The sequence below is a fragment of the Glycine soja genome, chromosome 9 (genome assembly GCF_004193775.1).
Source record: "Glycine soja cultivar W05 chromosome 9, ASM419377v2, whole genome shotgun sequence".
Classification (NCBI taxonomy): domain Eukaryota; kingdom Viridiplantae; phylum Streptophyta; class Magnoliopsida; order Fabales; family Fabaceae; genus Glycine; species Glycine soja.
The window spans coordinates 2,481,138-2,499,735 of NC_041010.1; the positions used below are offsets into that span (position 1 = coordinate 2,481,138).

General features: G+C 32.4%; 3 protein-coding genes across 5 annotated transcripts; 1 reads left to right on the forward strand and 2 right to left on the reverse strand.

Moving 5' to 3' along the window:
- Nucleotides 1–2,184: 2,184 nt before the first annotated feature.
- Nucleotides 2,185–7,943, forward strand: LOC114367833 (UDP-arabinose 4-epimerase 1-like). 3 transcript variants are annotated; one of them, XM_028325041.1, is made up of 12 exons: nt 2,185–2,335; nt 2,435–2,478; nt 3,414–3,553; nt 3,855–3,979; nt 4,326–4,439; nt 4,528–4,635; nt 4,753–4,844; nt 6,104–6,245; nt 6,353–6,447; nt 6,722–6,851; nt 7,270–7,414; nt 7,505–7,943. In XM_028325041.1, the coding sequence occupies exons 3-12, from the start codon at nt 3,493–3,495 to the stop codon at nt 7,738–7,740; spliced, it is 1,248 nt and encodes a 415-aa protein (XP_028180842.1). In that variant the 5' UTR covers nt 2,185–2,335; nt 2,435–2,478; nt 3,414–3,492; the 3' UTR covers nt 7,741–7,943. The 3 variants fall into 3 exon arrangements, with proteins under 3 accessions (XP_028180842.1, XP_028180844.1, XP_028180843.1); XM_028325043.1 differs by lacking the exon at nt 3,414–3,553 and having other exon boundaries at nt 7,505–7,936; XM_028325042.1 differs by lacking the exons at nt 2,185–2,335; nt 2,435–2,478 and adding an exon at nt 2,606–2,625 and having other exon boundaries at nt 7,505–7,936.
- A 1,900-nt stretch (nt 7,944–9,843) lies between these two features.
- Nucleotides 9,844–13,063, reverse strand: LOC114367954 (coatomer subunit epsilon-1-like). Its single transcript, XM_028325233.1, has 6 exons — nt 12,720–13,063; nt 12,426–12,577; nt 12,186–12,321; nt 11,905–12,060; nt 11,302–11,381; nt 9,844–10,176 (listed from the first exon to the last, which is right to left on the reverse strand). Exons 1-6 carry the CDS (start codon nt 12,969–12,971, stop codon nt 10,080–10,082), a joined length of 873 nt encoding a protein of 290 aa, XP_028181034.1. The 5' UTR covers nt 12,972–13,063; the 3' UTR covers nt 9,844–10,079.
- An 84-nt stretch (nt 13,064–13,147) lies between these two features.
- LOC114367955 (probable ribose-5-phosphate isomerase 4, chloroplastic) lies at nt 13,148–17,421 on the reverse strand. Its single transcript, XM_028325234.1, has 4 exons — nt 16,943–17,421; nt 15,081–15,198; nt 14,920–14,986; nt 13,148–14,225 (listed from the first exon to the last, which is right to left on the reverse strand). The coding sequence occupies exons 1-4, from the start codon at nt 16,988–16,990 to the stop codon at nt 14,153–14,155; spliced, it is 306 nt and encodes a 101-aa protein (XP_028181035.1). The 5' UTR covers nt 16,991–17,421; the 3' UTR covers nt 13,148–14,152.
- Nucleotides 17,422–18,598: the final 1,177 nt, after the last annotated feature.

An 18,598-nucleotide genomic window follows, 5' to 3' on the forward strand; every position in this document is an offset into this window, starting at 1 on the left:
TTACGTTGTTTTGAATTTGGAAGAGAATGAATTGACGTACCTTTGTTTTTAGAATAATTGATCGAAGTACCTTTTTCTTGGATAATTATATTTATGTCACCTGTATTTCAAAGGGATTAAAACAAATATATCCACTCAAATTGGCCTACTAATAAGGGTTTAAGTATTTTGTAGTCCTATATTAAAATTTCAATGCTGCCGTTGTAAAAAAATAAAACTAAAACAAATGTTTATTCGTTGATGAGTTTCCAAATGTAAAATATTTTATATATTGTCATTAATTTATTAATTTGTATTTTATTTAGGAAAATGTTTTTTTTTAATTTGGTATGTTTAAAATTTATAAATAGTTATTTAAATTATTTTTTAAATTTAAACATAAAATTCTGTTATAATCTTTGTTAGGGTAGTTTCTGAAAAAGTCTTAAATTAAAGATTTATCAATCAAAATACATTTTGAGTTTAAATGTTAATACTTAATACCATACTCTTTTATTGGTATTTAATTTGTATTTTTTTCGCTGAATGGTATTTAATTTGTTTAATAACAAGTTTGATTGTTTTAAGAATTACATAAATAGTATTTTTTTAGATTTAATTACTGTTGTTTTTAAACTTATCTCTCGTTAACAATAGATTTTATATTCATGAATTATAAAATCTACTTATTAATCATAAGGATAAAAAAGATAAGTTTAAAAACTATAAAAATTAAATGAATAATTAGTTTTTTTAAAAAAAATTGAGAAAGTTTTTTTTTTTTTTTTTAAAAAAGTAGACCGAGAAAGTATGGTGCAGGTTAAGGTTCACATACTAAAATACAACATAATTTTCTTATAATAAAACTAGAATGGAGCTTCACTTGATAACAAACTAATTATTTAAAAAGATATATCAAAATATATTTTGCTATAATAACAATAACAATAATAATAATAATAATAATAATAATTATTATTATTATTATTATTATTATTATTATTGATGATTTACATTTGTATTTAGGATGCGCTGGAGTGTTGATTGAATAAATTTTGCAATTAAAAATATAATAAGGTTAGACTGGTTTTACACATGAGAAAAAGTTATGATAAATTTATTAATTTTATCTTAAAAATTATATTATCACCATTAAATTCTTTATATAAATTATAAAATTTCTTAAATTATTCTGAAAAACTTAGTAAAATAAGATGAAAACAACTTATTAACATATCAAACACGTAAGTAAGTTCTTATAAACATTTCCTTAATGATATTTTGATGCACTAATTGACGAATCTGAGATTTATATATTTTTAATATAACTAAAGTATCAAATAAGGTGTTAATACAGTATAAATGAACATGTAGAAACATTTTACACTCATAATACAACAATATTAAAATTAATAAGAATTGATTAAAATATACTAACATTGTTATTATAAGAATTTAATTAAAATAATTTTAATTATGATGTATAATAAATTTATTATCTTTTATATTAACTATTAATCATTAATATGATTTTTGTCTGATTAACAATATAAAAGAATATAATAAATTACAATACATAAAAATTAAATTCAATTAAATATCCTAAATTTTTACATGACTTTTAGTAGTTTTTTTTTAAATACACTACATTTAGTATAAGAAATGTTTATCTTAAAAGAAAATTTGGTATCAAAGATTTTCATGTTTGACATAAGAGAATAAACATATTTTTGGACATAAAAAATTCTAAAAATATTTTATGAATTCGTTCAGAGTCATCTTATTTGACTTAATAAGATAACTTATGATAAACGATAGTATATAGCATTTTTTTAAAGCTTTTTTTTTCCTTCTAATTGACTATAAAATAAAACATATTTTATGAAAATGTTTTTTTTATTGTTCTCATGATAATTGACTAAAAGATATTACTTACTCTTTTCTAACTTTTTATTTAATGAAATTCTATTCCAGAAAATCAAACTTCAAAAAACAATTTAAAGAAAAAAAAAGCAATATTAAAGAAAAACTCTGACTATACCTTAAGGAATAGCGAGAAAAAAAACAAATATTAAAGAAAAAGAAAAATAAAACCACAAAAAAAAAAAGAGAGTCTACGACGTTGTTTCCTTCCGGTCTGAATGCCCCGTAACGCTTCGACAACATGGATGCAGAGAAGGCACAGCCTATATTAGAAGTACAAATACAACCCATTCTTCTCTCTCTCTCTCTCTCTCTCTCTCTCACAAGCCACAATTTCAACGCCACACCAAAAATTCCACTGCACCACCACCCTCCCCATTTGTACTTTTCTTCTCATTCTCTTTCCACTCCCCTGCATTCTGCACACAATCTAGTACTACTTTTCTTCTCTTTTATTTTTTCAGATTTCCCACTTTTCTTATTCTCATAAAACCGTTAAATTTACACTCTTTTTTTTTTTTTACCTTCTAAGGCTTTACGTGCTTCTGGGCAACCGCATAAGGTTAAACTGTTAAGGTGCTTCTTCTCTCTCTCTCTCTCTCTTTTTCTTTCTTTCTTTCCCTTTTTAAAAGAGACGGTTTTGTTGCTGCTACTACTATTTGGCTTGGGCTATTTAAGCCCTTTGATTCGGTTTTGACAAATCTGTTGGTTTTCAGTATCTGGGTTGGTATTTGATCTTCTTGGTTGGTTATTAGTTGGTGATTCTGCAAGTGTAAAACAAAAGAGTTTTTTTGTCTGTTTTTTGAATTTGAATTATTGTTCAGTTGATATGTTTTCTTTAGTTGACGAGGTTTCTTATGCTTGCTTGTTGTATGTGTTGGATCTTGATGTTGGAATTTTGAAGCTTTTTTTTTTTTGGGGGTCCTAGGCTGTTTTCTGGATTTCTTGGTGGTTGTTTTTGAAAGTGGTTTTGTGGGTTTTTCTTCTTCTTTTTTTTTTCTTTCCCTCGTGCCTTCTTGCCCTGACCCACTCTGACAGATTATTCATGTGCTTGTCGTTTGCTATGTTGTTTTTGGGGTGAAACATGGCCGTGACTGTGAGCAATCTTAAGCCTTTTTGTTTTGTTTGCTTTGTATCTTACAAGGATTTTCTTTCTTCTGGAGTTCTCTGGATCTTTCATTTCTGGATACTTTCTCTCTCATTAACTTTGTTAGTTTCGAATTTATTGGTGAATTGGCGGGTTTTGTTTGCTTTAGTTCTGTGGTGTTTAGTAGTATCCAAACTTTTTGAATCCTTCTTTTACCCCTTTTCATTGTTGTTTTTATGTTCTTTTTAACCTTCCAAACTTTTACATACAAAAAACAAAACTTCTTGTTTTACCCTTCTACAGATATTTCTCTTTGTTTGATTTTTGTTGTGCTGGTTTTTTCAGTTTGTGAACTTCTTCAGGATTGTTTTGATGTTTTCTCTCCAGAGAAAAATAAACTTACATGGTCTGGTTTTCACTGCAGCATATCATTGAAATCCTTTTGGGATTGGAACTTGATATGATCATTTGTATTGGGGAGTAAGACCTTGTTACTTTTGCAAATGCTAAATTTTAATAGGATCAGAAGTCAGCCCAGGACAACCAGATCTATGTCTTTGGGAGGTAAGATTGTAGAACTGAGAAGAAATGGTTGTATGACGAATTCTCTGTTTATATTGAATGAAGTTTAGGTTCATAAAATATCAATCAATTTCAAAATATGAATTGAAAAGCATTGCCTTTTCTATCACATCAGTATATGATAGGTTGCACACGAGTATTTGCATAAGGTGTTTGTAAATTCATTATTTGTCAAAGTTATGCAATCTATTTCATGTTGCTTGGTTGTTTACTTATAATTCATCATTATTTCTCATTATAATTAAATTGATGTTTTAAGATTTTTTCTTCTTCTGACTTTTAGGCATGGATTACGTGGATCCAAAAAGGAAAGGCAATTTTGTTGGAAAAGTTTTTCTTGCTGCAGCATTAACGGCATTATGCATTATCATGATCAAGAGATCTCCATCTTTGAATCCCCCGAGTCCGGTAATTTTATATATTTGCATTATCATTATCATGATTTATCTTGAAGTGGTAGATGAATTATTAATAGAGATGACAGGTTATTTTTACTGTTTATCAAATTAAAGAATAATGAAGCTTGTGTAGTTTTGGTTTGGTGTTTGCACTTTGCAAGTGATGGCAGATTAATATAAGAAAGAAAGAAATTAGAATAAAGAAAAATGAGGATTTATAAGGGAAATTTTCTTACAGAAATGTTATTTTCTGTAATTTTTCTATCTTTTCTTGTTATTGTTTGTATATGTAAATTGACTGCTATTTTACTCTTTTGCTCTATTTGTTGATTGTTTTATTTTGGGGCCTTTTTCAGTTTTCCATCCATGAACCAGGTGTCACTCATGTTTTAGTGACAGGAGGTGCAGGCTATATCGGCTCACATGCTACCCTACGACTTCTGAGGGAAAATTATCGTGTCACCATAGTGGTTTGCCTCTTCATAATACCGAACACTGCTGTGATAAATTTGAATGCACTTACTGGTCTGCCTGCTAAACATTTTATCTTCTTTGCAGGATAACCTGTCACGAGGAAATTTGGGTGCTGTCAGGGTTCTTCAAGACTTATTTCCAGAACCTGGAAGGCTTCAATTTATATATGCTGACTTGGGAGATAAAGAATCTGTATCCTTATAATCTTTCCTTATTAATAGAAATTATTTGGTGTTGAATTTGAACATTTTGTTGAAGCATAATGTTAGAGAATGCCCAAGAAAAGTTGTCTACTTGACTGGATATTAGGTAAATAAAATATTTTCAGATAATAAATTTGATGCCGTGATGCACTTTGCTGCCGTTGCATACGTGGGAGAGAGCACACTTGACCCTCTTAAGTAAGTACTGTTTCAACTTTCAACCAATTTCAGGTGTTTAAGAGTGTGCACATGATAACAACTTTAAGAAAATGTATTATGTTATTGATATTTGTTATAATTATTGTTCAGATATAAATCTGATATGATTATTTCCTTATTTACATTAGGATTGTTTCCTTATTTATGTTATTGATCTAGTTTTCTAGTTACTATTTTTTATTTAATTGATTTAGCTTGATTATTATTATCCCTACAATTAAGGGATTAGATTATTACTGTAATTAAACATTGATTACTATAAATAAACAGCCAAGGGGACATTCTCTTGAGGCATTTTAGAATATACAATTCATATATTCAAGTATTAGATATGATTTGGTTGAGAGTCGGATCTAATTGTTAGTAGAATAGTAAGTGATGTTGTCAGTGTGTAGTTGTGTATCTGATAGCAGGCCCATTACCAAGCAGATCTATGTCAGAAGAAATAAAAATGGGTCAGGGGAGGGATGGGACAGTCAGTAACTAACTGACTGACTGACTGACTGACTGAATAGGCTGAGTAGTTACAGGGCCTTGTATAAATAAGCAATTGTAAAATGTAAACAAGGCAAGTGGTGGGAAAGTAATAGTAATGTGGAGAGGTGCCGAGGTACTCTTAAATTAACCTCCGAAAGTGTATTTGACTGTTCGGTATAGTGATTAGACGGAGGTAAATTAATAGAAGTCTTTTGGTTTCTTGAGTATTCATATCTTTTTTTCTCTTTTACCAGTTGGTTCTATTGGTATCTTGTAATAACTCTCTTAGTTGAGGTTGATGATTAGATGCACTCGATTAGCATTGTGGTTGTTTACAATATTAATAGTTCTCTATGCCATGGAAGTTAGTTTACATAAGGTATTCAGCAAACATACTGCCCCTTTGATAGACTGTTGCATTATTGAATAGACTGACGAGTTTTGTGTGGTTCTCGTGCTGCATCCTGATGTTCCAAAGATATTTGCAATAGTAAGACTATGTAAAACTATATGAATTCCCCAATTAATTAAATCAGTCTTCTAGAAAATTATGTATACCAATGCATGTAAATGTAGAAAACCAGTCTTCTAGACTGTATTGCTTTTAACTTAGTAAACTTACTTGGCCCCAAATAAAATTCCTGGATACCCGGGAGGGGGGGATGCTTGATTATTTTTGTGAGATTTATATGAAATGGTTTTGTGTTAAAATTCATCTATTTCAATTCTACTTTGTATTTTTTAACATATTTTTTTGTCAGGTATTATCACAATATTACATCGAATACCTTGTTGGTATTGGAGTCTATGGCTAAATATGGTGTGAAGACATTAATATATTCTAGTACGTGTGCAACATATGGGGAACCTGAAAAGATGCCTATTATAGAAACAACAGAACAGGTGGGAAATCTAGGTGTGGTTGTATTGTGGAGTTTGGTTAAGAACTCTTGCTATGACTTTAATACACATTGGGATGTAGTATTAAAATTGATGTTCTTCAATTCCAGAAACCAATTAATCCATACGGAAAAGCCAAGAAGATGGCAGAAGATATCATCCTTGATTTTTCCAAAAATTCTAAGATGGCAGTAATGATTCTGAGGTTTGTATTTTACATTTATATTGTGGATTTTCCCTTATTTTAAATCAGATATCCTGCTGTCTGCCACTTTAATATATACATGCAATCTTCTTACCCTTGTCTCTTTGATGTCAATGTCTTTGTGTTTATCCCTCGATAAAGATTTGAGGGAGACCCCTGATATGCTTCTTCATATCAAAACATGGTGTAGCCAATCAATGGAACGATTTAAATATAACTAACTATTCAAAATTAGTTATGGTTTTAATTATTGTTTTCTCTGGGAAACATTCAGATACTTCAATGTGATTGGATCAGACCCAGAGGGCAGATTGGGTGAGGCTCCAAGACCTGAACTTCGTGAACATGGCCGAATTTCTGGTGCCTGCTTTGATGCAGCTCGTGGTATTACAACTGGCTTAAAGGTATGTTAAGATTATCATTTTTACTTTTGTGCTGAAACAGAATTCTTTGCATAAGTCAGAGAGACTCCACAAAATCCATCCATCCTGTTAGGAGATTAGTCAAGGAAATAGCTTTTGATGCATTGCCAAGAGAACATAGGGAGGAAGCCTGATCATATTTTCCAAAGTTATCAAACTTGTGATAATCTTGCTATTCCCACACACACTGAAAATCTTGATAGTCTTAATTGAATACCACACTTTTTTTATCATAAAAAAGTCTTTTAAAATCTCAATCTAATACACTTGTTTACTTTCTACGACAAATTTATATCACTTAAACCCTACTATAATTTATATCACTTGAAAGCTAGCTGAGTGATTTTGTTTGTTTTGAAAACTAATTTTCTCCATTGTAAAACTATAATGAACCGTGCAGGTTAGAGGAACTGACTACAAGACACCGGATGGAACATGCATACGAGACTACATTGATGTAACTGATTTGGTTGATGCTCACGTGAAGGCTCTTGAGAAGGCACAACCTGCTAAAGTAGGGATCTACAATGTTGGAACTGGAAAGGGTAGGTGTTATTACAACTCTTTGAATAGTGCTTTAATAATGCAAATCCACCTATTTTCTCATGGGGAGTTTATTATTTAACATTTATCAGGTAGATCAGTGAAGGAGTTTGTGAATGCTTGCAAAAAGGCCACAGGGGTGGACATCAAAGTAGACTACCTTCCACGTCGACCCGGCGATTATGCCGAGGTGTATAGTGACCCTTCTAAGATCAACAGGGAACTGAATTGGACCGCACAATACACTGACCTTGAGAAGAGTTTGCAGGTTGCATGGAAATGGCAAAAAGCTCATCGTAACGGTTACGGTATTTCATCTGCAATCTGAGTTTCTAGCCATTCAGCCAAGCAGTTGGCCATCAACTGCTCTTTTACATGGTGCTCAGGATTTTTTTTTTCTTTTTCTTTTTGGTCGTCCTTAGGGAGTTTGGTAGTTGATTCGTTATACTTACATGTGTATTCAACATACAATGAGTCAATAATAATAAATAATATAATGCCCAGCCTCTGGTTGGTATAGCTTTTCTTCTATCTTTTGGTTCTTGCCAATGCAGCATTCACCTCACTAGAGCAAATGAAATGCAATCATGTATACAGGGAGGGGAATTGATTAAAATAATCAGTTTTTCAAAAGTTAATGTTATTATATTAGTCATTTGAAAAAGTTCATTAATTTTTCTTATCAAAGATTAATGAACATAGGTAAAATAAACTTCCAATTCAATCTTCTGCAAGACTAGGGAGTCCTTATGGAAACCTTTTAAAAACTATTATTATCAAATTGGTTCAAATTTGAAAATTAAAACATTGGATAATAAATACTGTTGTCTTGAAAGAATTTTTTATTTTTTTTGAAGAGATTGTCTTGAAAGACTTAATAATATATTTATTGAAATTAAGAAAAAGAATAAGGATATTTTAGTAAAATTATATCCTAATAAATATCATTTTCTTGAAATACTTGTTTTTTCTTAATATGTGTGAAGCAACCTTAAACATCGGTTATTTTGTTATTTTGAGATGGAGGGAATATAGTATTGGGATATTTTTTTTTATCTTGAAAAAAAAGGTGTTATCATGTTGAATCCTATAAATTTTTTTCTCATTATTCTCTTTCATGGAATGTAGAAAGTAAAAGCTAATAAAAAGGAATCTGAAAGCTACTCTTGTCTCATTTTCTTGGAACAACTTGAGCCCAGGAATTCATTTCACCGATATTATTTGCATGTTTGATTTTATTTCTTTTGCTCTAATATTATTTTTTTGTCACACAAAAAAAAGAACCTCTTTAGTCTATACATCAATTTGGTTGAACAGAGATTCGATCAAAATTTTGACGTGTCCAATATCATTGTAGAATTGTCTGTCATTTTCTATACTTTTTAAAAGCGTTCTGATTGATCAACCAAAAGCAGCACAACCGAGATATATTAACAAAAAAGAAGCAGAATAACAAAAGAGCATGGGAGGACAAAGGCCAAACCCATGAGAGATTCAAAAGGAAAACAAAACTACCTAAATACGTAGTTAGGTAAAGCTTGGCTATTATTTATTTTTATTTTTTAAAAAAACTATCATATGTGGAATCAAATCCAACCAGCAAAAACTATTCACAGAAGTATCGTGAGTGGCTAAAATTCCTCTCACGAAAAATGTGCCCAAGAGAAAGCTCGTGCCTTCGGTAAGCTTGATACAATTCTTAACACCTTGATGTTTGATGTTGTGACTGCAATTTAAAACCATGATATGTAGTTAGCTTATTCAAAATAGCACGCTGGGGGAATGTAGGGCCGCCATGTCATTTTTCTCTTCAAAGCTGAGAGATCCAAAAAGTCGAGCCATGCTAAACTAGAAGGTCCTCAGCTTCAAAACTGAGGATGATAATCTGAATGATTTTCGCAGCTATAGCAGGGGCCCTTTGGATTGAACCATTCAGGCAGATTCCATGAATGATTTACAATAAAATCTGCTATTAGAGCTTTCAAAGAGAGACCAATGCTGTTGGAAAGGTTCAAAGAGGTCACAATAGGTTGGGAAAATCCAATTATGTTGACAGAAGTTAATATTTTTACCATCACCCAGCATCCACGAAGAGTTCTGATAGATGCTAAGGAATAAGGATGACTTTACATAGCTACGAATAACAAAGCCATACCGTTGATTGTAAAGAAAGGTTTCATCTTCTAATTTGTATTTTTTTTATCACTATTGCAGTCTTAACTCGTTTTTCGAGTCAGGTTATCATTCCGTATTATTTATCAAAATAGGCCAATGCCAATGCCAATGCTGCAAATGCTAGGCAATCTATTTTATTTTTAATTGAAAAATAAAAATGCAAGAATGCAAAATTTTGGATAAAATTTAATAGAGTTTCCCTATCCATCCACACAATCGTAATCTTGTATACTTAAAACCTATTGGTATTTCTTCCTTTTCTAGTAAAATATACGATGTAAATGAAATTGTTTAAAAATTAATGTCAGATGTAGCTTTTACAACATCAAGACTAAAGTAAACCAAACATTATAAATTTGAATACTATGACACATTACCCAGTTGAGTATGTTCTAAGATACGGAACCAATACAATAGCCACGATAAGGTGTAAAAATTGCATGGGAAGATCTCACACCATTCAACTCTTGAAAGAAATTCAATCATCGACACTCATGAGGAAAATGATTGTAGCGCTCTATCAAAACTTTCTTCAGCTGATGATACCCGTTTGACCAATACATGCTCTGGGTGAGAAATTTTCAGCTGGCTGCAAAGCAATAATACAAGTCATTCATTGGTCAAAAGTCCTCTGATAATACGAGTGAAAGTTATATTGGACACAGTGAATACTTACCCAGATCTACAGAAGGCAAAGAAAAAGTAATGGGGGGCATTCAACCAATCAATAAGAAACAAAAAACTCTAACCCAAGTCACTCGTTAAAATTATATAGGTGATTAGCAGTAAAAATTAAAGATTGACAGATTGTGCAGATGCAAGCTATTTTTACAAAGGAAATTAGAGAGTCAGCCAAAATTACATGTATGTTGATTCCTATAAAGCATAAGGCCTTTAAACTAGAGACATTCCAACTTCAAAATAGTTTTCCCAGCATGGCTTGAGAGGAAACATGGTTTGGTTCAATATTATTTAACCCTTTGAACTGAACAAATGTGTATATACAAATATTTCCAAGATGATACACATTTTCTATAAATCTATAAATTAAATTACAGTTCTGTGCTTGTCATTTTACCATTTTACTCTTTGAACTAGAACTACAGTGCTTGATTCAGTTATTACTAAATTTAAAGTTTCTATTAGGCAATGTGAGTTTAAGACTAAGTTATGTTCTCATATTTATACAATTGACGTTAACTTGACTAATTACAATCATTCAATAATCAACACAACCGATGTTAACTTTACTAACTGCTATCATTATTGAATGATATGTTTAGAATGTAACAACCAACAAATTTAGCATTGATATGGTATAAATAAGGTTTGATACTCCAAAGAAACTTGGAGGGGAAACAAGCCAAACTGACAACCATGGTGTGGTTTGGATTCCAATATATGTGATCCGTGAAATATTGTTTGGTTTAATTTTGAATTCATATAAATTCTAGTACTATAACAACAGGGTTTGAAAGCATGTTTTGAAAGCATTTAAAACAAATCGCTCCATCCGTGATGATCTTGGAGCTCCCATTAACCAAATACTATCACACTTAGAGCTACACATGGTTTTTAACAAGTGATATAAAAAAACACTAGTTAACAACAACACTTTCTCAAGGCAACCAAAGATTTAGCCAGCCCATGTATGACACTACATCCATGCTAGGATATTTTCAATTGACATACAATGTCCTGAGTGCGTGTTTACCTGAATGATTTGTTAGATGGTTTGCCGAGGTGAAGACAGCATACAACTAGATTGGCTAGAGTTTCTGGATCCCTGGCATCCTGTATAAACCACAGAAACATTTTCGCCACACAATTTTCCCAAACAACAAATCACCCAATCAAATGCCATTTTAGTATAACAGCTTAAAGGTTTAAAACCAAGAGCTAGCACGAAGTAAATATCTCAAAAAATTCATTTCAGTACATGATGAATTTTAAAAGAAAAATTACAAACATAAATTCACTTTGAACCCTATTATCTTCATATCTCCATCTTTTCTACAATAATACTTATCACATCTGTCACTTTTTTTTTTCTCCCTTTTCTTTTTTCTTTCTATCTCTCTCCCTTCATCTAACACACCCCAAGATGGGGTGTATGTTTATCATATCTCTTTTAAATATTCTTAAAAAAACATTGATCCCATGAATAGTTGCAAAATGGGAAGACAATTGAGATCATTTTGAACTCAATCAAATCACTCAGCAATTTCAAATCTTGGACAAATTGTAAGCATGATGCAATATCAATTGTGTCGTCAAATCCATAGAAGTGAATGATACATAAATATGTAAAACATGCCTTGTTTAGAGCTTCAACCAAAAGGGTCTCGGCTTCGTCGAAGTTGCCCATGTGCATGCAGCAAACAGCCTTGCCATTCAAGAGCAAGCTGGTGGACTGATACCTCTCCGACAAATCCTGGAAGATCAGATACGCCTCCTGGATCTTTGACCCACCCTGATCCACCACCACCATCATCCAATCCAATCAATCAAAAACACCAAAATTCATCTCTTTTCTTTATCATTATCATTTCTAATTTCTAATTATAACACTTATTAAAATTATTAATTAATTAGTACCACAGCCAAATTGAGCCAGGCATTGGCGAGTTGAGTGAGAGTGTGATCTTCATCAATCTGCTGCATGATCCGAAGCTGCCTCTCAGCATAATCCGACCTATGCATCTTAATAAAGATCTGAACATTCAACGCGTGCCTTAAAAAAAAAAACCCAAATAATTACAATGACGAAACTAAAACAATTAAATAAAATGAGAAAAAAGGAAAGCAAAAAAAAAGGAATAATAATTATAATTATACAGGTCCATGGTTCCACCAGCATTGGTGTGTTTGAGGGCTTCGTTGAAATCATTTTCATGGAGGAAGACGAGACCGGCGACGAGCCTCAGCGTGGCGTTGTTTGCAATGGCGGGATCGGCAAGCCACTCCTTGAGACTCGCGATGGCGGAATCCTGCGAGATTTTGAGGAGGGACGTGAGACGAGATGAGCAGGGAGACGAGAAATTGAGGGTTTTTTTTTTTTTATTTGACAAATGTAATTTATATATTTGGACAAATGTTAATTTGTTAGGCAGAGAGGATTGAAGGCGCGACCTTGGTGTCGGGGGAGGAGAAATAGAGAGCGAGGAGTTTGACGGCTTGGAGAGGTGTGGGAGCGTCGTCATGGATCTCGGAGATGACGAACTGAAGCTGGCCGAGGGCGATGTAGCAGCGGTGGACGAGGGTGTCGCGCTCGAGGGAGTCTTCTTGGGAGAGGTTGGTGACGTCGCCGCTGTTGATGGCGGCTTGGTACGCCCCGAGATACAAGTTGTTGCGGAGGTTGAACAGGTGGTCCGGTGTAGCCATTATTATCTATTCTCTGATTCAGATCTTGAAAATTGCACAATTCGCAAACACACGCAGATACAGTGGAAGAAAGAAAGAGAGAGAGAGAGAACTCAGAATCGCACTCTTATTGTTTCGCGTTGTAATTATTCTGGGCTGTTATTGGGCTTAATTAGACGACTTCAGCCTTGCAGTGTTTCTGGGCTATTATTAGGCTTGGGCTCCAACTTGATTACTATTGCAATCTGGGAGTTGCTATTCTCCCTCTGAATTGCTATTTTCACCCCCTATTTTCTCATAAACCCTTGAGACAACGGATTTGGATTCCCTGCTTCACACAATCACACAGTCAGGAATGTGGACCATCTGATTTCATCGAACCATCAGTATTTGAAAAGTGTTTTTAAGTTGAATTTATCGAAAATTCGAAATTATTTATGAACCGTCAAATCTTAATCAGACAATTCTTATCTTTTAACTATGTGAATGCATGCTTCTCCGACTGCAGGGAATCCAAATCCCAAGAAAACCTATTTACCCCTTACATCATTTCCTCACACCTCCATTTCCCCTCCTCCTTCTCTTCCCACCAAGTCACCAACTTTTGTTGCCTTCTTCTCCCTCTCCAATTTGAAAATATAATCTTGTTTTATATTTTGTACAATGAAATCGTGTTTTTATTACATAAATTTAGGGTGAAAAAAATGGAACAGAAACACGATTTTATTATATACTTTTATAACGGAATTGTTCCATCAGGTATATTAGTGGTAAAAAATGCAGCAGAAATATAATTTTGTTGTGTGCTTCTAAAATAGAATCGTGTTTGTCATAACATAACCTGCTGGTCTGTTGTCGTGTGGAGTTTTTTAAATGTAATCTACATGATTTGATGTAATGCAATGTGATTAAGAAAAACAAACCAGCCCCCAGTCCCATCCTTTATTCATGGTGATGATAGAAGCACATGGGAACTGAAAATAGAAAAAATAAAATAAAAAAGGCAAATGAAGTTTCATGTATATAAACATTATAAACACACATAACCCTAAGCTTCCTTTGCCAGTGTTGATACAGTCACAATTACTCATTTCTTTGGGAAGGGAGGATGAAAAAACACAGGCAGGTAAAAAGCATAACGGAGAGGGAAAAAACAACTACATTTACATTCATGTGCAAAGCAGAGCTATAAGCTCTGAAGCCTAACCCACTATATCTGCAGTTAGTTTGTCCAAAATTTTCAGTCCAGTCTGAGAAGCAATTACAACTGTGCATCTGCATTACATAATAATAGAAATAAATAAGTCGAATAGTTGATATTGTCAAGCAAACCCCTTTCCATGATTCTTTCGTCTAGAAAGAATATTAACAAAACCAAGGCAATTACTTGTAACCAACTTAGTGAAACTGTGATGTTTTAAAGTGAGCAAGATGTTGACCATGGTTGCATTTGAATTTTATTCCTTGGACTAAAAAAATTGGTGCACCTATAGCACAAACTACAACTCTAAAACGAAAAGAAACTAAAACTTTATAACCTTTGCATCTCTTTTTGTCAGTTAGAGGATATAACCGCTAAGTTCTTAACATTATTTGAAGCATATGTCAAGCAATACTTTTTCATTGAATACTGACAGACTCAGAAAGATAAATGAAATTGTCTGAGTGAATCATTTGATGTTTTATATGTGTGGTAAACCTTCTGATGAGAGTTTCTTAACCAATTTTGAGGAACATATTAAGATAGTGCATTAGATAAAGAATTGTGGAAGAGAAATATTGCCCAAATCGCAAAATCAGATCAGGTTCAACAGAAAATCATTCTACCAATCATTTCAAGTACAAGAGAGACTCAAAGCAGTATCAGATATTTTGATGTGGTGACCATCTTATCTTTAGTTCAGTTCAATCAGTGTGACTGTCAACTACTTATTTAAAAGAGTATAAAAGTTAAATAGAGAAAACTAACGGGACTTTAGATACGACACCATGGTCCACAACTCCATCAACTTTATCAAGGCATTTTGCTACTTCAGCTGCAAGTAATACTAAGTCAGCGGAACGGACCAGCACAAATAATGAGGTTTATCACTTGAAAATTGAAACAGGCATCACACTTGCAGAACTTACCAAGGTTTTCTATTGGAGATGTAAAGATAACATCAGGAATATTATGTCCTTCGCTGGTGACTACTGGGAAGTCACCTCCTAGTGGACCTGCTTGCCCTATAGATGGTCTTCTCCAGACCTTCATTTACAAAGAGCCATGATAAATATAATCACAATGTAAATAATTTCTTGATAAAATAATTAAGAGAAGAGAATGAAGAGAAATATGAGGAGGAGCACAAGAAAACCTCCTTGATCAAATAAAAATATGAGGAGGAGCACAGGAAACAAAGAAAGAGTAGACGGTTCAAAAGAGCTTTCCAATCCCTTTATAAGTCCACAATATAAACCAACCCAGATAAACCATGTGTTAGCACTCTAACAGAAGTCAAGAAAACAACTTTCTCCCTGAAGGATGGGAAGAAAGAAACTCCTAACCAAAAACTCTGGCATTCTTTTGTAATTCAGCAACATTTTATGTCATTGCTTCACCTTTCGGGATAACAGGATATGGTTTTTAGGACCTTCTTGTTTATTCCAGTACATCTTTTTTTTTTCTTTCCAGTTTCTGATTCAAAATCCCACTGTTCAAAACCTTACGATATCTAAGTCCTGGAAAGTTTAGTTTCTAAAAAGGGTAAAGGCTTTTGTTTGGACTATGACACTTTTTAGAATTAATATAAATGATCTGTTACAGAATTGTAGGATTGACAAGGCTATTCCTGTTGATGTCTGTATCATATGTTTTCTTCAGAGACAAATAATCATCCTTTAGCATTGTGATTGTTAAGTTCCATTAGCAACTTTGTAATTGGGTTTTCTTAACAATTTTTGGGATAATGAACTTGTTTGACTCCTTTCATCCTTTTCTGTCTATTCACTGGCAAGGAAAAGAGTTTGGCAAGTGTTGCAAATTGCTATGGGGTGCCACTGTGAATGTATTGTTGTTTTTGGGGATAAACAGTAATTTTCTTGTCTAGAGAAATACTATAATGAAAAAAAAAAATGACTGCATACTAAACATGGGAAGTATTAATTGACCATGTGAACCAAATGGGGAGGTCCCAATAACTACATGACTGCATCATTGTATTAACTTACTCCTTTGGTTCTCCAGAAAACTGGGTAATAAATCTTGCTTTAATTTCGATTCACTGCTTATATAAAACTTTATTTATTACACTATCATTCTATCATGTGTTACCATGCCACAAAAGAGTATGGCGTCTCATGTAATTTCTGTCATAATCAAACTCTTTTGATGTGTCATCAAATGACTGGATAGTAGTGTACAAAACTTCTACACAGAATAACAGATCATAACTAAGATGAGATGTCATAATAAAAGATCAAATAATCAATAAGGAATGAAGATATTAGAGAGAAAGTTAGTGGTATGTATTGAGGAAAAAATGGTAGAATAAGGTTTGGACATGTGACAAAAAGACCATAGAGGCCCTATTAGAAGAACTGATCAGATTGAGTACCAAAGGTAGAGGTAGACCAAGAAAGACTCTTATGTGAAACCATTGAAAAAAGATCTAGAATTAAATAGCCTCTTCATAAATTTGGTGGTAATAACACAACGGCATGTTTGATTCATGGAGCCAGCTCCACTTAGTGGCAAAAGCTTTGAATTGTTGTTGTTGTGGATCATTACAAAATCCTAAATCATTTAACAGAAAAGCCTATACTCAGTTGCATACAGTATCTATACACATCAACAAAGCAAACCGTATCAAAATATCATGATCTTTAAAACAAATAAGGAGATCTTTATGTCACAGTCACTCGTTTAAGTTGGTAAGCAAGCAACCAGTTAAAACATTCTTTATTATATGCATGTGTATAAACTCAGCAAAAGAGTAAATGTAGAGTGAAACCTCAGCATCACCCAGAAACATATCATCAATCTCTTCAGCAATTGTCATCCAGTTGAGCTGCAAAAAACATAGCAACAAATGTTCCTTCTTCTATAGCATCAGCATCATCAAATGCAAAATCAATCTACAACAGAGTAATTGCCAATGAATCTACACTAAGATTTATTTCAGTTTTATAAAAAAATAAAATCAAAGATGCACAAAACATCAAGACAGTCCAGCATTACTTTTTTTCCTTTTCATTTATTTTCATTGTAACGATAGATTTCTTCAAAAGTTAAGCATATAAGATAGAGTTTTTTTAATTATTTTTTGGAAAATTTTCACAAGGGATTGCAAACGAGGCTTCCTTTTCATTCCTTTCTAGCAAACAAACAATTTTAATTGAAAGAGAAAGTTCCCGTTACAGTCAGCAAAGCAACCCTATTTCAGCATTTTGCGGCACTCTGTTTCTTTCTTTCTCAACAAATTGTTTGCTTTATGTGCATTAAATTAAAATCCTAACCCGAAGTAACTTCTCCCTCCGGAACTTCATACGCACAGTTCCGTAATCTCCCTATTGTTCTATTAGCATCATTAAAAATGCAGGTACATTGTACTAATAGTCTTCACTTAAGCACCAAATAGGTTTATTTATAAATAAAAACCGCGTTGTTATTGCTCAAAAAATGAAAAACGACTCACGTCTCGAGTAATTATCCAACTACCTTGTAAAACTCCTAACCAATGCATTCACGGTGAATTTCATATTCATTCATTCTCACTCAAGTTACACGTTTTCTTAGGTTTCTATTTTTTTTTTATGTTTCTAATTTAGTTTCAAATATTTGTTACAGTATTTTAAAATGGATGTTACTAATCGGTGTTTTTAAATATTGGTTAAAAAATTACAAATAAAAAATATTTATTAGGTAGATTATGAGAATATGTAAAAATAAGTCATGGGCAATATAATTTTATACATTCTAATAAATAAAAAAAATTCTTAACCAATACTCTAAGGACATTAGTTAGTATTTAACTTTTAAAAATTAAGAAAACAATACTATACTTTATATAATTAATAATTTACAATCAGTACATTATAACTCTTTTAATAAATATATTTTATCAAAAATAATTATTTTACCAATATAATTTATATAATTAATAATTTTTCTTAAAAAAATATAGGAGAGTAATGTAATGAGGCATTCTCTTTGGTCTCGAATATAATCAACAAATCTTTTTAATTTTTTTTCTCAAATATAAATAAATCTTAATTAACAAAGTCTTATTTAATGAGGAATAATTTAAGAAAAGAATGTTATTTTTTAATTAAAAATAATCCAGTTTAATGAAATTAAAGAATCTCCTTAATAAATATAAAATGTGTCTATTCTTTTCTTATAATCGAGGAGGGGTAAGCTTTTTTTTTCTTCTTGAACGTAATGAAGTAACTAAACAAAGGCCATGTTTGAATTCTTCCGGATTTGGATACAGATAGCAGTCGCAGCTACCGAAACCACACTCTTTTTTTAGTACAAAATATTTTTCTATCACTGTAGAAGAGGAAAAGCTATTCGGCCCATTGCACACATTAGTAAGAGTGCAAGACCATTGAGATTCACCTTATACAGCAAAAGAATCATCGATCCTTCGTCACAATTGGCACTA